The sequence below is a fragment of the Entelurus aequoreus genome, linkage group LG01, assembly GCF_033978785.1.
Source record: "Entelurus aequoreus isolate RoL-2023_Sb linkage group LG01, RoL_Eaeq_v1.1, whole genome shotgun sequence".
NCBI lineage: Eukaryota > Metazoa > Chordata > Actinopteri > Syngnathiformes > Syngnathidae > Entelurus > Entelurus aequoreus.
In genome coordinates this window covers 46,036,548-46,056,971 of record NC_084731.1, presented here as the reverse complement: position 1 = coordinate 46,056,971, position 20,424 = coordinate 46,036,548, and the positions used below count along the sequence as shown (strand labels likewise).

At 41.6% G+C, this 20,424-nt stretch overlaps 1 protein-coding gene across 7 annotated transcripts in view; it reads right to left on the bottom strand.

Moving 5' to 3' along the window:
- cacna1da (calcium channel, voltage-dependent, L type, alpha 1D subunit, a) overlaps positions 1-20,424 on the bottom strand; it is a 253,309-nt gene that overhangs the window by 21,930 nt on the left and 210,955 nt on the right. For 5 of the 7 annotated variants that reach the window (XM_062052679.1, XM_062052689.1, XM_062052698.1 and 2 more), the window contains 9 exons: positions 17,696-17,728; positions 9,652-9,780; positions 9,431-9,496; positions 9,095-9,346; positions 8,843-8,970; positions 8,670-8,766; positions 4,811-4,913; positions 4,605-4,706; positions 1,306-1,439 (listed from right to left, as the gene is read on the bottom strand). In XM_062052679.1, the coding sequence (XP_061908663.1) occupies positions 1,306-1,439; positions 4,605-4,706; positions 4,811-4,913; positions 8,670-8,766; positions 8,843-8,970; positions 9,095-9,346; positions 9,431-9,496; positions 9,652-9,780; positions 17,696-17,728 (1,044 nt within the window). The remainder of the gene's footprint in view (positions 1-1,305; positions 1,440-4,604; positions 4,707-4,810; positions 4,914-8,669; positions 8,767-8,842; positions 8,971-9,094; positions 9,347-9,430; positions 9,497-9,651; positions 9,781-17,695; positions 17,729-20,424) is intronic. The other 2 variants (XM_062052706.1, XM_062052735.1) reach the window with 1 other exon arrangement.

Here is a 20,424-nt window from a genome sequence, read left to right as displayed (position 1 = left end):
CAGTCAATAAGAGTTGACCGTTGCATGGTCCCTCCACAAAAGCAAAAAACACTGGGGTCCCCAGCTTCTTCTCGGTCAAAAATATTGGCCTTAACAGCTGTGGCTACAGACAAATTGTAATGCAATTCCTGTATAATGGAAATCTCCATTAGATGGTAGTCGCTGTGTCGTGGGTGTGCAGCATGCACCAGCTTTATTACCTCCACCAGATGGTTATGTATTTGGTGGAATTTACGTCTGTCTGTTAGTTAGCACCATAGCTAAAAAAACATTCGGGTGGATTTTCATGAAACTTTCAGAAAATGTCAGAAATGGGTATTGTATGGGTAAGTGATTAGATTTAGGAGGTGATCCAAATAATTTCTACATGTTACCTTACGTGTACGGTAAGAGGCTAAACTTCTCTGTGTGTGTATGCTAGTGGCCCCGCCTCCACCCAAAGACAGTGGATGAATGGCAAAAGGGTTCACTCTGTTTATTTCATTCCCCTTTAGAGAGCACAAAAAAGTATGCACAGATTTTATTTTAAACTTTCAGGAAATGTCAGAAGTGGGATAAGGAACAAGTGATTAGATTTTGAGGGTGATCCGGATCACCATCTGGATTTAGGACTTTATTTTAAAGGATTCTTTACAATTGGGAAATAGGGCCTGGCAGAGGTCTGTGCTCTCTTACTGCTTTTCTAGTCTACAGTAATTATGCAATTTGAAAATGTTTACAATGAATTTACCATTACTCATAATCCTACCACTATTACAACACTGGTTCTGTTGCTGCTGTGTTGCACAATTTACTTGTTAATAAATACTCAATACGCAGTAATTAGTAGTGATAAATCAGTGTATGATGCAATGCAGTGGTACAACCACAATAATAAACATGTTGTGGTAATTTCAGTGTCAATCAAAACTGAGCATTATTATCTTGGTAAAAACCACATTTTTAATTCAGCGCTAATGGATCTCACTAGATTACACAGAGGTACCTGCTGCTGTGGTCTTTTTGGTTTACGTTGCACATTAATGTGTAACTTAAACGTCAACAAGCTTTGGAGGTGAACGTCATGAGCTGATGGGTGGAATCACGTGAGACAATGGTGCACGCTTAACATCAAATGTGTGACATTTAGAGGAACAGGGATAAAAGACACAAATAACCGAAAGGTACTGTACAGCGAGATAATGAACATCCTGCTGGATCACAAACATTACATTAGCACACTCTGTGATATCTAAGTGGAACGCACACAAAGACAACATCTGTCTGCTTGGCTCACACGTCCTTGTGGACCCCAAAAAGACTCACCTGCAGTGCGATGGCCGTGCTGTTCTGGGAGGGGTGCGCACCCACCAGGCCTTCCTCTTTACGTTTCTTGAATTTCCTAAAGTAGTCCTGTATCAGGAAGGTGGCATAGAACTTCCCCACGGTTACCTCATCATCTGAGTGAACAGACCACACAAATGCTTCCTGTGTCAGCAGGTCAGCACACACAAGACCAAGTGGTGGAGGTGAGGTCTTATACCACCATCACCTTCATTCTGCTCAAGCACCACACTCCTTCCAGATCAAATTATGTGAAATACATCCATCCTGATGGTGTACAGAATACAGTGGTACGTCGGTATACAAGCTGTCTTTGTTATGCTTTAGGTTACAAGCCTTCCCATCGCTAATCGGTGTAGCGAATGTCACAGTGAACCCCTTAAGATCTGACCAAAACATCCGTATATAGCTAGAGATCGACTTCATTTTGTTTTTCCCTCAATGGGAACAAATAAAGTGAGTGTGAAGAACAGTGCTGGGAAGAAGCGGATGATATACATTAAATTGAATAAATAAATTATCAAAAATATGATGGCGTGCTTAGCAGACTTGGTACAGCAGTTGGAGCGAAGCACTGCTAGCCTGCACCACATTGAAGCAGCTCAAGGTAAATGCTGTACATTATTATTGCATTACTTCATAAAACTACTGTAATTATTTGTGCTACATAACAGTGTATTGTATTGTTCATCTTTATTTTTAAAAGACATGTGTGAATGTCAGTGTGAATGTTGTCTGTCTATCTGTGTTGGCCCTGCGATGAGGTGGCGACTTGTCCAGGGTGTACCCCGCCTTCCGCCCGATTGTAGCTGAGATAGGCTCCAGCGCCCCCCGCGACCCCGAAGGGAATAAGCGGTAGAAAATGGATGGATGGATGTCACAAATTGTTCCATTCTAATGGGCTTCCATGGCGACGATGTTTCACAATACAAGTTTTCCAAAGTACGAGCTGCATCACAGAACCACTTAAACTCATACTCCGATGTACCATAGTATTTAACACCATGTTCACATTTTCAAAAGAAAGAAAAAGCTTGGTCATGGGTGTACGTATCTAGAGGCCAGCCCTGTAAAATCATTACTCAACTCTAACTGACTCTATGCAGCCTGTTTGACATATATTTGCTGTTTGGTTGTATAAAGTATACATTTATACAGTATATTGCATACAGTAGATACATGATGCTTACAATGTTACATTCCAAGACCTCCCCAGACCGAACAAAAAATCACAAAAAGCCTCATGGATGAAACTATAAAAAGTCTTAAAAATGTATATTTTTTATTGTCCTTGTCCACAGAACAGTACCAAAAAATTTCAAGGAGCAAATATATATATATATATATATATATACCATATTTTCCAGACTATATGATGCACTTAAAATCCTTTTTTTCCCTCAAAACTCGACAGTGCGTCTTATAACCCGGTGCGCCTATTGTAAGGAATAATTCTGGTTTTGCTTACCCACCTCGAAGCTATTTTATTTGGAACATGGTGTAATGATAAGTGTGACCAGTAGATGGCAGTCAAGCATAAGAGATACGTGTGGACTGCAATATAATGGCAGTCACACACAAGAGATAAGTGTAGACTGCAATATCACACAAGTAAACAACACCAACATTTTATATGTTCCATTGAAAATATAGAACATTACACACAGCGCTCAAAAACGTATCAAAATGTTTTAGTACGACTTTGGTAAGCTATGAAGCCGCACCGCTTGATGGATTGTACTGTGCTTCAACATACGAGTATTATTATGGTGTGTGTATAAGGTAAGACATATTATCTGGCGTTTTGTTTTGCAATATTATGCAAAAGCAACTTTTCTTAACTTCTGGTACCTGCTGATCTGTACTTGGGATCTGCATAAGTCCTGAAAAATTGCACGCATCCGCCTCTGTAGTCCGTGACGAAGTTTCTTCTTTTCCTCTATCTTCTTGTTATGGGACATTCATCCTCCGCTGTTGCCATTTCTAATATAAAGTAGTGTAAAGTTCTTACTTATATCTGCCATGAAAGCGCTAAAACATAGTGAGTTTATATTATTCACCCAAGGAACTTTAGTTATTAGAGAGTTCCGGTCGGACGGTTTTTCACGGGACACATTTCCGGCGGATGAGAAGATGATGCTCCGTTATTGATCTCAGTAAAGTCTGAATGTCATTAAAACAGTTAGCGCCATCTTTTGACACTTCTTCCACTCCCGTCCTTGCACGCTACACCGCTACAACATAATGACGGGGAGAAGACGCTGTCGAAGGTGAGCCACGTAAATACAACCGCCCACAAAACGGCGCATCCTGAAGCGACTGTCAGAAAGCGGCTTGAATATGGTCTGTAAAACATAACCTATGCAACATTTTGACCAAAGAACCCCCAGTACATGTTATGTAGACCACAAGGAAGTGTTTTCCATTTAGAAAAAAAAATAAAAAAAATGACTCCTTTAATGTTCCATATAATCCGGTGCGCCCTATGTATGAAAAAAGATCAAAAACAGACCATTCATTGGCAGTGCGCCTTATAATCCGGTGCACCCTATAGTCCAGAAAATATGGTATATATATATATATATATATGTATTTTGCCTTTTTTATATATAGTAACACATTTAACATGGATGCATATTAAATTTAGAACTAAGAATGTCCTTTAAAAATGTTTGCAAAGAAATGTATTTGAGTCTGACATCACGTCAGGGTTAAAGTTGTGTGCACGTTGCTGCTCACTTCCATAATAATGATCCAAACTACTTGACTGTTGTTTTGTCCTTTACTGATTAAAATGAAAATGAACTACTCCTAACTTCTCACAAGGCAAAAAAGTGTGTGAGCATCATTATGAAACAGGGGTCTGAATCACTTTGACCAAGCATGCTGGGGACAGAAATCAGAGAAAGAGCAAGACAAAAAGACAGAGGCAACGCGAGTTCCATGCCACCACCCTAAAACAGAACTGCTTCAGAATATTCTGAAGTGCTTGAGATGTTTTGGACACACACGCACAGACATATAAAAGAGTGTGAGGAGAAGAAGAAAAGCAGTGAATTAAGAAGAGATCCAGACAAATGAGAGAAACAGAGGGAGACATGGCCGATTGTCTAGGACGTCTGCAGCCTCCATCAGGATCCAACACACACGGATAGCAAACACAGGAGAACATGAGCAGCAACACCGTCATACAAGAACAATGTGTGAGAACATATTTACACATATGTATGTGTGGTGTTGGATTATCCTGTGGCATGTACAATGAGTGTGATTCTACTGACCACCAGCAGGGGGCACTACTTGATCCAGTAGCTTCATACTAGTTCTCTTCCAGATTTTCTTGATGACAGCCCGAAGCTCCTCGTTAGCTTGTTCCAGATTACCTGCCGCACGGGGAAAGAAGCACATAGGCTCACTGGCCGCAGTTTCAGGTGATTCCTTCGGTAGTGTTTTTTTCTTCGTGAAGTTGTCAACTGTATATTTTTACCTTCAGTTTTTATCTTCAGGGCTGTTCGCACCAGTGCAAAGAGAGTAGCGTTGAACATGACAGTGCCATCGCTGTTCAGAGGCATATTCATAGCCACCAGCCTCTAAAAATACAGACAAGAGACAAAATTACACGTAAATAAACACCCATTTCTACAGCTACTGTGTATGATGTGTACATATTGTTGTAACTGGTATTTTTAGCTTTTAAAAGTTGGGCAAAATTAACTTTTTAATGATGTTGATGACCTGTTCATGAGCATCAAATTTCAGAAAAGTCCCTTTTTATAGGTTATGGACTCACCATTGGTAAGATAAGACCGCCCTGTGTATATTTTGCACACTTTGCATTGTACACACACCACTTCACTGAGGACAGATTTGCAAAATATACAAATAAATAATTAAAAAGCTTTGCTACCCATTTTAAAAGAAAGCCTGGCTCTCTCCCAACTATCTGTGAGTCCATGAATTGATTAACGTGGACCGAATTGATTAACATTTGTGTCCTCATGTCCTTGATGTTAATTGTTGTATGTGATTTATGGCATATATTATGTTGGATAAGTGTACAGTTAAAGTGTACATGTCAATAGTGGATAAAGTAAACAATAGCGCTTCTTAGAGACAAGGACAGGCGTGGACAAACTCAGCTCATTAGCATTAAAGCTACATATGCACAATACATTGTTTACAATAGATTATAATAAAAGCACTTTAGTATCTAAATTCCAGCACTAAGGATAGAATTGTGTCCACACATTGTCAATACACTGAGGCTACTCAACATTGGTGAAAAATAGTGGTGTCCCAATCCGATAATGGTTTTAAATATTGGACCAATATCAGCAGAAAATAGTCTCACAGTGTGTTTACTTGTGCAGAGCTGGATAGCCAGGTAACATCTAAATGTCTTCCAATAAGCCCACAAGGATGGTCTTTTCTTCTATTTTAGTCAAGTCATTTACAAAAGGTAAACACGGTAGGCTATAAGCTACTAAGAGCTTGCAGCTACGCAACAGCTAAGCATATAATAACATACAGGCTAGATATACGTGTCCTTAATTGAACAATAATGCAGCCCAAAACACAGCTTTTGTTAATATAAACAATATAATATAATTATAGTTGCATATTCTTTCCAAAGTCCTAAAGGCGGAACCGTATTCAAGAGTATCCAGTAACAAATGTGTCCGTATCATTCAACTTACTGCACCATTAGCTTAATTTAATTGATTATTGTGACCACTTAGTAACACCACAAACAATGACCACTTCAACTTAAAGACAACATACATCCATTCCAGACATCCATCCATTTTCTTCTGCTTATCCGAGGTCGGGTCGCGGGGGCAGCAGCCTAAGCAGAGAAGCCCAGACTTCCCTCTCCCCAGCCACTTCGTCCAGCTCCTCCCAGGGGATCCCGAGGCATTCCCAGTCCAGGCCGGGAGACATAGTCTTCCCAACGTGTCCTGGGTCTTCCCCTTGGCATCCTGCCGGTCAATCGTGCCCCAAACACCTCCCTAGGGAGACGTTCTGGTGGCATCCTGAGGAGATGCCTGAACCACCTCATCTGGCTCCTCTCGATGTGGAGGAGCAGCGGCTTTACTCTGAGTTCCTCCCGGATGACAGAGCTTCTCAACCTATCTCTAATGGAGAGACCCGCCACCCAGCGTAGGAAACTCATTTCGGCCACTTGTACCCGTGATCTTGTCCTTTCCGTCATAACCCAAAGCTCATGACCATAGGTTAGGATGGGAACGTAGATCGACCAGAAAATTGAGAGCTTTGCCTTCCGGCTCAGCTCCTTCTTCACCACCACAACGGATCGATACAGCGTCCGCATTAGTGAATACGCCGCACCGATCCGCCTGTCAATCTCACAATCCACTCTTTCCCCACTCGTGAGCAAGACTCCTAGGTACTTGAACTTCTCTACTTGGGGCAAGATCTCCTCCCCAACCTGGAGATGGCACTCCACCCTTTCCTGGGCGAGAACCATGGACTCGGACTTGGAGGTGCTGATTCTCATCCCAGTCGCTTCACACTCGGCTGCGAACCGATCCAGTGAGAGCTGAAGATCCTGGCCAGTTGAAGCCATCAGGACCACATCGTCTGCTAAAAGCAGAGACCTAATCCTGCAGCCACCAAACCGGATCCTCTCAACGCCCTGACTGCGCCTAGAAATTCTGTCCATAAAAGTTATGAACAGAATCGGTGACAAAGGGCAGCCTTGGCGGAGTCCAACCCTCACTGTAAACGGGTCCGACTTACTGCCAGCAATGCGGACCAAGCTCTGACACTGATCATACAGGGAGCGGACCGCCACAATCAGACAGTCCGATACCCCATACTCTCTGAGCACTCCCCACAGGACTTCCCGGGGGACACGGTCGAATGCCTTCTCCAAGTCCACAAAGCACATGTAGACTGGTTGGGCAAACTCCCATGCACCCTCAAGGACCCTGCCGAGAGTATAGAGCTGGTCTACCGTTCCACGACCAGAACGTGGAGTCCTCTCCAGTACACCTGATAGCCATTCCAGACAGTTACAAATAAATTGGTTAGTGTTTTTGTCTTGTTCAACTACTCAGGCAAATCATATTGTAGATGTAGAAGCCCATATCTGCTATACAGATTTACAGCAGATATGGGCTTTTCTAGTTGCACTCAAAGAACAACTTGCAATTTTCCATATTACATATAGTCTGTCATAATCAAGGATTAGGTAAGAATAGAACAGAACGTTTTACTGACATTATATTAAATTATTCATGATTTATGGTTGCCACTCTTGTACTGTGCTTTAAGAAAAATACAAGTATTAATTACGTACTAAAAACTATAGATAAATGTACACAGATAAGCCATGTAGCAGGTAAAACACATTTATTAAAGATAAAACACAAATTGTAGGAATTTGTTACAAAATGTTGTAATTTCTCTTGCATTAGTTGACGCTAATTGGACGGTCTTAACTTCGTTAATATTTGGCATCAAGCAATAAAACAAATGTATAAAAACACAGCCTGGCTAAAAGACCCTAACTTGTGTACAAGCATCCCCTGAGAACACCAAACAGCCACAGCCACAATGACAACCGCAGCCATCCTGGACACAACAACTCCATCACACTCCATTCCACTCACTGCCCCGGCCGCGCCTACCTGAGGGTCCCCCACTCCCTCCACTTCTGAGATAGAACCCACCCCACTGCCTCCGGTTGTGATCGCAACCAGGCGCAAGACTATGGCCACAGACAGAGCACGCCTCACCCTCACACCGTCAGCGAGGTCCCTGCACAGGTTAGTGGTTTTCATACCTACTATTGTTCTCGGTTTAAATAATTTAACTTGATCAAACATTTTCTAACGTTCCACACTACGGAATATTAAAAGTATGTAGGATTCCTGCTGATATCGTATCAGATCAATATCTGTATCGGCCAATACTCCAATATGAGTATGGTACCAGAAGAGACAAAGTTGTATCGGGACACTCTTATTATAAATAAATGATAAATGGGTTATACTTGTATAGCGCTTTTCTACCTTCAAGGTACTCAAAGCGCTTTGACAGTATTTCCACATTCACCCATTCACACACACATTCACACACTGATGGCAGGAGCTGCCATGCAAGGCGCTAACCAGCAGCCATTTGGAGCAAGGTTGAAGTGTCTTGCCCAAGGACACAACGGACGTGACTAGGATGGTAGAAGGTGGGGATTGAACCCCAGTAACCAGCAACACTCCGATTGCTGACACGGCCACTCTACCAACTTCGCCACGCCGTCCCCAATTATTGAAAAATACTACAAAACGGAAGCTTCGAATACAAAACCAGAAGTAAAAGGAGACCTTGCAAGCCACTCGGTGAGGACACAGTTTGCCAAAGCCAAGAGGAGGCTGTATTCTTCTAAGAAGTGTTACCACATCAAGATGCTTAATTCTTCCCCTGAATAAAAAAAAAGAGATAATTATTGAATAATTGTTTCAAACAGACAGGAAGGGAATGTTAATTAAAGTCATACTTGGCCTCTGGATCATACTCTGACCAAATTCTCTTGAATTCATCCAAATGGTGTGGGCCCAGAATGGACCAATCTCTTGTCAGATAGTCAAAGTTGTCCATTATGACGGCCACAAACAAGTTGATAATCTGGAGGAGGACAAGAACTGCAAGGGTCACACTAAACATGCGACGTGGCCAACCTGTGTGCTTAAGATGACAAGTAAAAGTCAAACTATGAATGAAGAATGCTACTGAAGCTTGATGCACGAACCAAGAAGGCGCACAGCATGTAGAAAGTAATGAAGTAAATTATTGCAAATCCGCTGCCACATGTCATCTCCTCGCCGGGGTTGTAGTCTGACTCGGGGTCACACAGCTTCCCCGGCATGCAGGCCAACATGATCTCTTGCCACGCCTCCCCGGTGGCACACCTGAAGAGGAGGAGCACGGCCTGAGGGAAGGTCTGGAAGTTGTTGTTTCGGTTGATGTGTGTGCCATCCACCATTGCAATCTTCCCAAAGACCTGGAAGAGCGTGATTGGCTCCATTAGTCCAACGACAGAGAGGGGAACAAATACTGTAGGTTGTTATCAAGTTTAAGTACCAACCTGCATCCCGATGACAGCATAGATGAAGAACAGCATGGCTATCAGGAGAGCGACGTACGGCAGGGCCTTAAAGAGATAAGAAGACATTCAGAGTTATAGGAAGAAATTATTCAGTAAACTGAATATTTAAATACAACAAATGAACTACCAATTCTATAAAGCGAGTATTAAAATACAAATTAATCTGATTACAATGTTTGTCAAGCCATCCGAGATCTCACCTGGAAGGATTTGATGAAGGTCCAAAGAAGAGTCCTGATGCCCTCCCCTCGGCTGAGCAGCTTGACGAGTCGCATGACCCGGAAGAGACGGAAGAAGGTGATGGAGATGCGGGCGCTGTCCTCCGTGTTCTGGGAAGAAACATTCCCAAGTCAGAAGCAAGCGGCGCTATGGTATTGCACACCCAATCCCTGAACTGTGCTGGACTGGAATGAGTCATTCTGAACTCTGGAGCAGAGACACACGGGCTGCATCGACATAGAGGAGGAAAATGTACACTTGTAAGCATTCTAATTACTGTAAATGTGTCGCTGAACACCTCTACTCAGTGAACTATGGTCACCGGGTGTGTGATCTACAAAAGTAAATAACCGCCGGGGTCTTTGATTCGAACCGGGTCAGAAAAATATAAACAGGTGTAGCTGTAGGCAACTTCCTGAAGTAATTGAAAATTAAATCCACAAGATGGCAGTAGTTCTGTATGTGCTTTAAAATGTTGGCTGCCTGTGAGAAAGTTGTATATATAGATGTAATTATACACAGTATATTGATTAACCGCAGTAAGGTTATTATTACCGTGTAAAGTTAAAATGATCATAAAACCGTGATTGATAACACTTGACATTTTGATAAACTCATCAACCGGTACGGTACATTAATTGGAGAAGCAAGCTAGTGCTAGTTCCCATAAATGATAACATGAAAACAAGAGGCATTAATGTCTTTCTCCATTAAAAAAACACATTCCCAAATCTAAACTTGTATAAACACATTACTGTCTGAGCAACTAAGATATTTATTTGTGCACAATAAATGTACAGACTCTGCTCTCAAAGCAATATGACAACAGGAAGTGAATTTGCGTGACGTCACATAAACCGGGTGTGACGCACCCAATACGCGCTTTTGTCTTCATCATAAAAAAAAATACTAAAACGGACCAAGATAAACATATTCAAAGGCCTACTGAAATGAATTTTTTTTATTTAAACGGGATAGCAGATCCATTCAATTTGTCATACTTGATCATTTCGCGATATTGCCATGTTTTTGCTGAAAGGATTTAGTAGAGAACATCGACGATAAAGTTGCAACTTTTGGTCGTTGATAAAAAAAAGCCTTGCATGTACCGGAAGTAGCGTGACGTCAACAGTTGAAAGGCTCCTCACATTTTCCTATTGTTTTCAATGCAGCTAGAGCGATTCAGACCGAGAAAGCGACGATTACCCCATTAATTTGTCAATTTCATGGCTGGCTCAAAGCGTGAACACTCTGTGATCACATACGACCGACAGACAATTCTGGATGTGGATGGATCGGGTCGTTATAGACTGAAAGATGCATGTACGGTGGACCTCCTCGCTAGCATGGGAATACTTCGTGGGCTACATCGAGCGGCCTTTGTAGCAGCGGAGTCAAGTGCTAGCGGTGACCGCCAATGGAGACGACATAAGCGGTGCGAGCGGAAGCAGAAGCGGGGATGCCGAGCTGGGCTAACAACAAAGAGAAAAGCTAACCAAAGAAGCGTGGAGTCTCCGGGTAAGAAGCCATTTAAACTAGAACTAGCCGGCGTCAGGCTGGATAATCCCTGCACACATAGCAATTCTCTTAGAATAAAACACAACTCACATAATGTTTTTTCTTTTGTGACCGTGTCAGAGGCAGACATACATTGTACTGAGGTAGCTAACTATGATGCGTTCAGTTTATCGCAACATCAAGCAAACAATCTGAATATCCCCGTCGTATCAATTCCTAGATATGGTCGAAACTATTTAAAGTGCAATACGCATAATAAACGCAACATTATTAATATTGCTACTTCGGATAATTTCAACAAACAATCCTCAAAACAGCCCACTACCTATAATATGGGCTTTTTAAACATAAGATCATTATCTTCCAAAACGTTATTAGTTAATGAAGTCATTAGAGACAACAAACTTGACGTCGTTGGTCTCGCCGAGACCTGGCTCAAACCAGACGATTTTTTTGCGCTAAATGAGTCTTCTCCTCCTGGCTATACCAATACACATGTTGCCCGACCTCTTAAAAGGGGAGGGGGTGTCGCACTAATATACAATGAAAACTATAATCTTACACCTAACCTAAATAATAAATATAACTCGTTTGAGGTGCTCACTTTGAGGTTTGTCACACCGCTGCCTCTCCACCTGGCTGTTATCTACCGCCCCCCTGGGCCCTATTCGGACTTCATCAGTGAATTCTCAGAGTTTGTTGCTGATCTAGTGACGCACGCCGACAATATAATCATAATGGGGGACTTTAATATCCATATGAATACCCCATCGGACCCTCCATGCGTGGCGCTCCAGACTATAATTGATAGCTGTGGTCTTACACAAATAATAAATGAACCCACGCATCGCAACGGTAATACGATAGATCTAGTGCTTGTCAGGGGTGTCACCACCTCTAAAGTTACGATACTCCCGTACACTAAAGTAATGTCCGATCATTACCTTATAAAATTCGAAGTTCTGACTCATTGTCAACAAACTAATAATAATAATAATAACTACTATAGCAGCCGCAACATTAATGCTGCCACAACAACGACTCTTACTGACCTACTGCCTTCGGTAATGGCACCATTCCCAAATTGATATTGATATTGTAGCACCGCTAAAGCTAAAAAGGGCCCCTAAAAGGCGTACCCCATGGTTTACAGAAGAAACTAAAGCCCAGAAATTATCATGTAGAAAGCTGGAACGCAAATGGCGTGCGACTAATCTTGAGGTTTTCCATCAAGCATGGTGTGATAGTTTAATAACTTATAAACGCATGCTTACCTCAGCTAAAGCTAAATATTACTCAAATCTCATCCACCTCAACAAAAATGATCCTAAATTTCTGTTTAGTACAGTAGCATCGCTAACCCAACAAGGGACTTCTCCCAGTAGCTCCACCCACTCAGCAGATGACTTTATGAATTTCTTTAATAAGAAAATTGAAGTCATTAGAAAAGAGATTAAAGACAATGCATCTCAGCTACAACTGGGTTCTATTAACACAGATACGACTGTATATACGACGGATACCGCCCTCCAAAATAGTTTCTCTCTCTTTGATGAAATAACATTGGAGGAATTGTCAAAATGTGTAAATGGGACAAAACAAACAACATGTTTACTTGACCCAATTCCTGGGAAACTTATCAAGGAGCTTTTTGTATTACTAGGTCCATCAGTGTTAAATATTATAAACTTATCACTTTCCTCTGGCACTGTTCCCCTAGCATTCAAAAAAGCGGTTATTCATCTTCTACTCAAAAGACCTAACCTCGATCCTGATCTCCTGGTAAACTACCGGCCGGTGTCCCACCTTCCGTTTATCTCGAAAATCCTCGAAAAAATTGTAGCACAGCAGCTAAATGAACACTTAGCGTCTAACAATCTCTGTGAACCTTTTCAGTCCGGTTTCAGGGCAAATCACTCTACGGAGACAGCCCTCGCAAAAATGACTAATGATCTATTGCTAACGATGGATTCTGATGCTTCATCTATGTTGCTGCTTCTTGATCTTAGCGCCGCTTTCGATACTGTTGATCAAAATATTTTATTAGAGCGTATCAAAACGCGTATTGGGATGACACACTTAGCCTTGTCTTGGTTTAACTCTTATCTTACTGACAGGATGCAGTGTGTCTCCCATAACAATGTGAGAGTTCCCCAGGGTTCGGTTCTTGGCCCTGCACTCTTTAGTATTTACATGCTGCCGCTAGGTGACATCATACGCAAATACGGTGTTAGCTTTCACTGTTATGCTGATGACACCCAACTCTACATGCCCCTAAAGCTGACCAACACGCCGGATTGTAGTCAGCTGGAGGCGTGTCTTAATGAAATTAAACAATGGATGTCCGCTAACTTTTTGCAACTCAACACTAAGAAAACGGAAATGCTGATTATCGGTCCTGCTCAACACCGACATCTATTTAATAATACCACCTTAACATTTGACAACCAAACAATTAAACAAGGTGACTCTGTAAAGAATCTGGGTATTATCTTCGACCCAACTCTCTCGTTTGAGTCACACATTAAGAGTGTTACTAAAACGGCCTTCTTTCATCTCCATAATATCGCTAAAATTCGTCCCATTTTGTCCACAAGCGATGCTGAGATCATTATCCATGCGTTCGTTACATCTCGTCTCGATTACTGTAACGTTTTATTTTCGGGCCTCCCTATGTCTAGCATTAAAAGATTACAGATGGTACAAAATGCGGCTGCTAGTCTTTTGACAAAAACAAGAAAGTTTGATCATATTACGCCTATACTGGCTCACTTGCACTGGCTTCCTGTGCACCTAAGATGCGACTTTAAGGTTTTACTACTTACGTATAAAATACTACACCGTCAAGCTCCTGCCTATCTTGCCGATTGTATTGTACCATATGTCCCGGCAAGAAATCTGCATTCAAAGAACTCCGGCTTATTAGTGATTCCCAGAGCCCAAAAAAAGTCTGCGGGCTATAGAGCGTTTTCTATTCGGGCTCCAATACTATGGAATGCCCTCCCGGTAAAAGTTAGAGATGCTACCTCAGTAGAAGCATTTAAGTCTCATCTTAAAACTCATTTGTATACTCTAGCCTTTAAATAGACTCCCTTTTTAGACCAGTTGATCTGCCGTTTCTTTTCTTTTCTTTTCTACTCTGCTCCAAACCCGGGGTGGACCGCTAGCCTGTTCATCAGATGGGGACATCTCTACGCTGCTGACTCGTCTCCACTCGGGATGGTTCCTGCTGGCCCCACTATGGACTGGACTTTCGCTGATGTGTTGGACTTTCACAATATTATGTCAGACCCACTCGACATCCATTGCTTTCGGTCTCCCCTAGAGGGGGGGGTTACCCACATATGCGGACCTCTCCAAGGTTTCTCATAGTCATTCACATTGACGTCCCACTGGGGTGAGTTTTCCTTGCCCGTATGTGGGCTCTGTACCGAGGATGTCGTTGTGGCTTGTACAGCCCTTTGAGACACTTGTGATTTAGGGCTATATAAATAAACATTGATTGATTGATTGATTGATAATTTGAGCGAGGATGAAAGATTTGTGGATGAGGAACGTTAGAGTGAAGAACTAGAATGCAGTGCAAGACATATCTTTTTTCGCTCTGACCGTAACTTAGGTACAAGCTGGCTCATTGGATTCCACACTCTCTCCTTTTTCTATTGTGGATCACGGATTTGTATTTTAAACCACCTCGGATACTATATCCTCTTGAAAATGAGAGTCGAGAACGCGAAATGGACATTCACAGTGACTTTTATCTCCACGACAATACATCGGCAAAGCTCTTTAGCTACTGAGCTAACGTGATAGCATCGGGCTCAAATGCAGATAGAAACAAAATAAATAAATCCCTGACTGGAAGGATAGACAGAAGATCAACAATACTATTAAACCATGGACATGTAACTACACGGTTAATGCTTTCCAGCCTGGCGAAGGTTAACAATTGAAGCTAACTTAGCAACCGGACATCACAGAGCTATGCTAAAAACATTAGGTATCCACCTACGCCAGCCAGCCCTCATCTGCTCATCAACACCCGTGCTCACCTGCGTTCCAGCGATCGACGGTGCGACGAAGGACTTCACCCGATCACAGATGCGGTCGGCGAGACGGAGGAAGTTAAGGTGAGTTAGGCGGCTAGCGCGTCTGCTATCCATCTCTGTCCTCCTGGTCGTGTTGCTCTAGTCCGCCGCTAATACACCAATCCCACCTACAACTTTCTTCTTTGCAGTCTCCATTGTTATTAAACAAATTGCAAAAGATTCACCAACACAGATGTCCAGAATACTGTGGAATTTTGAAATGAAAACAGAGTTTTTTGTATAGGATTCAATGTGTCCGCATACTTCCCGTTTCAACGATTGATGTCACGCGCATACGTCATCATACATAGACATTTTCAACCGGAAGTTTAGCGGGAAATTTAAAATTGCACTTTATAAGTTAACCCGGCCGTATTGGCATGTGTTGCAATGTTAAGATTTCATCATTGATATATAAACTATCAGACTGCGTGGTCGGTAGTAGTGGGTTTCAGTAGGCCTTTAAACACTCAATCAAAATAGTTTGTCTAATAAGTAGCCAGAACCATTTTATTATATAACATGTTTCTTCTGCCAAGAAAGTATATGATGTGGCTATGTAGTTATTTTAAAAAAAATACAACCTGGTTGTAAGTGTGTGAGTACTTGTTGAGCACATTCAACAATACTCTGATAATAATTATAATGTGATAATTTTGGTGACAATGACCATAATATGACATTTTCATATTCGTCCTAAACTTGTCGTAATGTGTGCGATGAACTGTGCTATGCTACGGAGCAATTTGCTCCTTGGCGCTATTACAACATTGGTTCTGTTGCTGTTGTGTTGTACAAAAGACAAGCACTCAAATCATTACCAAAGTTTAAAACAAAAAAGTTATATATGAGTTTTGACATTTTGACGATTACACTCTCTAATTATTGCCTTTCATTGACTGTCCCTTCCTCTTTGCTGTTCTTGTAAACCAGGGGTTCTTCACCATTTTGACCTCGGGGCCCAACTTTTCCACTACAGAGGGGCCTCGGGCCCACTCTGACATTAACACCGAGTTAGTATCTTACTATTGATTTTAATCGTATTTAACAATTTTATCTAACCTACTTACAGTTTACAACCTTGTCAAATGATATGTGTTAATCACAAAGATTATTATCTACTCACCACATAAACCTTACGCTTAGGTCAGGCTGATTAGAAAAATAAGTACTAATGAAATATACACCATAAGAAGGGACCCAAAAAAAAATGACAAAAATGCATTTACATACAATCATGTTTTGCTAAAATAAATAAACTGAATTAATAATGTATATGTTTCTAACTGAACCATCAATTGAAAATACACCTACACCACCACTTTAGTCATACTTTTGCGCTTAAAACACTTCTCTATGACTTTAGTTCCAGACTTCTTCTGTTTGTTTGATATTGTCATTACTGCCACCACTGGTGGAAAAGTGTATTACAACTAAGTACCGCTGCGGCCCATAAGGACCACAGCTGAGAAACAGATATTTTTTGGAGGGCCTCTAGGATGCGTTTGCGGCCCAACAATGGGCCCTATGGTTAAGAAACACCGAAACAAACGCCTCGTGTATTACTAGAGCAGTTACCATATATCGTATGTGCATTCATTTTCTATCAATCAGTACAGTTTGGGTATGCTTACTTTTGTGTATTTCTGAGATGTTGATCTTACCAAAACACTACCTAATACCTACTTTGGAGGTATGAAACTCTCCTGCTGTATCTTATTTTAGTGCGAGAGTGGAGCTACGACACAGTAAAGTCAGATATATTTGTTACTCTTTTTTTTCACAGTGGCGTTTATAATGGAAACGCAAGCCAGATCAGTGTTTACTTTTCCAAAACTGAACTGTACCGCTGAATGGAACTGTGGCAATGCAGCTCATATGTTTCTGTCGGTCCAGGTCCAAAGCACGGTCAGGAGAGGTGTCATTGACCTACAAGGAGAGGAGGCAAGGAAGCAAGCATGATGGAGAAAAACCTTGCCATACTTGACAGGAAACATCTGCACAAGCATGGCACCCTCACTCCAGAGTCACTGCATGCGGAGTCACAGTGGGACCAACCCGAAACGGGCCGGCCGGGAGGTTGACAGGTTAGATAGAGGTGACCTTCTCCCAGGAATAGGGGGTATGGGGAAGGTATCCATGGGCCACTACCCCCATGTAGCAGTGTCAACACTACAAACGGGAGAGGTTGGCGCCTAAAACCAGCCCACACCTCTCTGGGAAAAACATGGCGCCACGTTTGAGTGACACACCTTATAGAACAATCCAAAACTTTAGAAATAAAGCCATGAGGATACATGAGCAAACGAGAAGGGAGAAATCAAAATATAGCGAATGGAAACCTTAGAATGAGAAGGTAAAAGATAAATATGATGGCATGGCCCTAAGACGAGAAGAGGGTTGGGGTGGAGCATCTTACCCCCTGTTCATCCACCTGAGGAGTCTCTGTTGGCTTTAAAATCAAAAACCTGAATTAATGACTTATTCAGAGCCTGAAGGTCCCACACACTAATAACCGAACACTAAGGACCAAATATGTTTCATATGACAGAGACAGAACAGAGTCACTACTAGCCTCAGACTTAAGATGATAGGACAGACCACATTCTGGAAGCACTATGGAAGACAGCTCAAAGTGGGACAGAAGCAGTGCAGGTCACACTGACAAACAACATGGGCTCACTGAGAACTGAAAACTGGGACACAACTTTATCACCCAGCTGGAACGAACACACCCAGTGGGACTATAAGGGTTCAGATATGATGAATTACTGTCCAGATTTTTATTTTTTTTATGTATGCTGAAACGTTTACTTGTTGATTCCTAGTCAGGAAAACTCACCTGCACAAAAACAAGATTCAATACAAGAGATGGTTAAAAAAAAAAGAAGAGATATGACGATAATGAAACTGTCAAAGAGGTGTTCATTTAAAAGTCGCCTATTTTGCAAAATTGTCTTTTTGAGGATGTTATAACGGTAATGTGTCTATAGAGCATGTTTATGGGCACCAAATGTGAGAAAAATCTATCATTTCGCTCACTTGTTAACTCCACCTTTGAGAGAAGAGGCGCATAAATGCTCGCTTATGACGTCAGGACAGATATGGACATGAAGAAGAAGGGTTGACGTCAAGCTAGCTAGATAAGACTGCATACACAGTATACTATGTAAACACACACAAAACACTTTCTATAGGATTTTTAAAAAAGGCTTTGCTACATATCCCAAAATCAAGCCCATCTACCTTGTTTTTCTTTAGCCAATACCTGCCATGATGTTGCCGGTAAAATGTTAGAGTAATGTTAGCACTTTAGTACACACATGCTCCTGTTTTTCTTCCTGTCTCACTCATTAATGTTATGTTGTTGTACGTAAAATATGACACCTATGGGCAAGTACAGCGTTACAGTATTTATTTAAAAAGTGGACAAAGTACAAAAAAGTGCCTCTTTAAAGCTACAGACACTTAAAATGGTGTATTCCCATTTCCAAAAAGTGCTTTGAAATTATCTAATTTGCAGCATCAAGGCTAGGTTTTGGACAACACACTTGTGAGACCACATCATTAAAATATTAGTAAAATGCTATAATATGAGTGTTAAGCGTGCTGTAATATTTTTCCTTGTTTATTGTACTGTTTGTAGCAATATAGGGTCATCAAAATGTCAGTTTCACAAACCTATAGTTAAACTTGTACCTCTTTGACAGTGTGAGTTAAAAACAGGGGCATTCTTATATTTTGCAATGACGAAACTGGTTCTCTTATATTGAATCTCCTTATTAATGTACAGGTGTAACTAACATTAAGGCAAATGAGAGCTCCGTAGATACATTTCATGAACCGAATGCATTTAATTTAAACCATCATAAATGGAATGGGCTGTTATGATTGTTGTGAGAAAGAAAAAAAAAGATTTACTCACACAGGCCACACACATACCCAGTCATTGTTATGCAAATTATGCCATAAACAGGAAGTATTCAGCGGGTGCAGAATAACAATACAAGGAAAAGTGGTTATAATAGTAGTTAATATTAGTCAAACCCTCCAGACAGACGTGGCTTCATTCAAATCCTTCCAAAACAAAACAATTCAAGTGTCGTTTAGCTTGAGGAGGTTCTTTAGCTAATCCTGGCCAAGGCATCCAAAGAGCATGCATCGCATGTCACACGCACACACGCACACACACACACACACACACCCACACACACACACACAAACACACACATAGGACGTCGAAATGACAAGGAGTGAATCAGCAATGCAGCAAAGTATGCAGCAAAGTCATGCATGTGCCTTGCAGCGAGTCTGCCATGGAGAGGCAGGCGTGTGTGTGTGTGTGTGTGTGTGTGTGTGTGTGTGTGTGTGTGTGGGAGGGGGCGGGGGATGGGGGGTTGCCACACTGACAGACGACAGAAGGGGAAAGAAGAAGGCGAATAGAACTTGGGGCTGGAGAGTAGGAAGAGGAACTGGGATAAACTTGTCGGAGCAAAAATGTAGGCGGGGGTAAGTGAGGATCTGCTGAGGTATTCATGCACCTGACTGGGGTCTACACACCTGAGCTCCACTGTGAGCTTTAAGAGCTCACTACAGGAAGACAGGACAAAACACAAAGACAATTACACGATCAACAAAGAACCTCAAAGTCAGCTCTTTTTTGGTGCAATTTAAATGATCGCCTTTTCTTTGTAACGAGGCACTACATTAGGAACACCTGTACAAGCAAGAGACATCCACTGTATGAAGAAGTCAAATTCTCAGACTGATGCAAAGACGATTTCATTGGCGTCCACGGCGAGGAATGTGCTCATTAGATTGAACAGGTGTACCTGTACGTGCCTTAGTACGTCCTAGACCAGGGGTCACCAACCTTTTTGAAACCAAGGGCTACTTCTTGGGTACTGATTAATGCGAAGGGCTACCAGTTAGATACACACTTAAATAAATTGCCAGAAGTAGCCAATTTGCTCAATTTACCTTTAACTCTGTTATTATTAATAATTAATGATGTTTATCTTTGTGGAAACACTGATCATCTTAATGATTTCTCACAATAAATATATATAGAAACAGATAAATATCAATATGCAACACTTTATTTTTATATTTTCTCTAAGTGCACATTTTTCAAATTTAACATTTTCA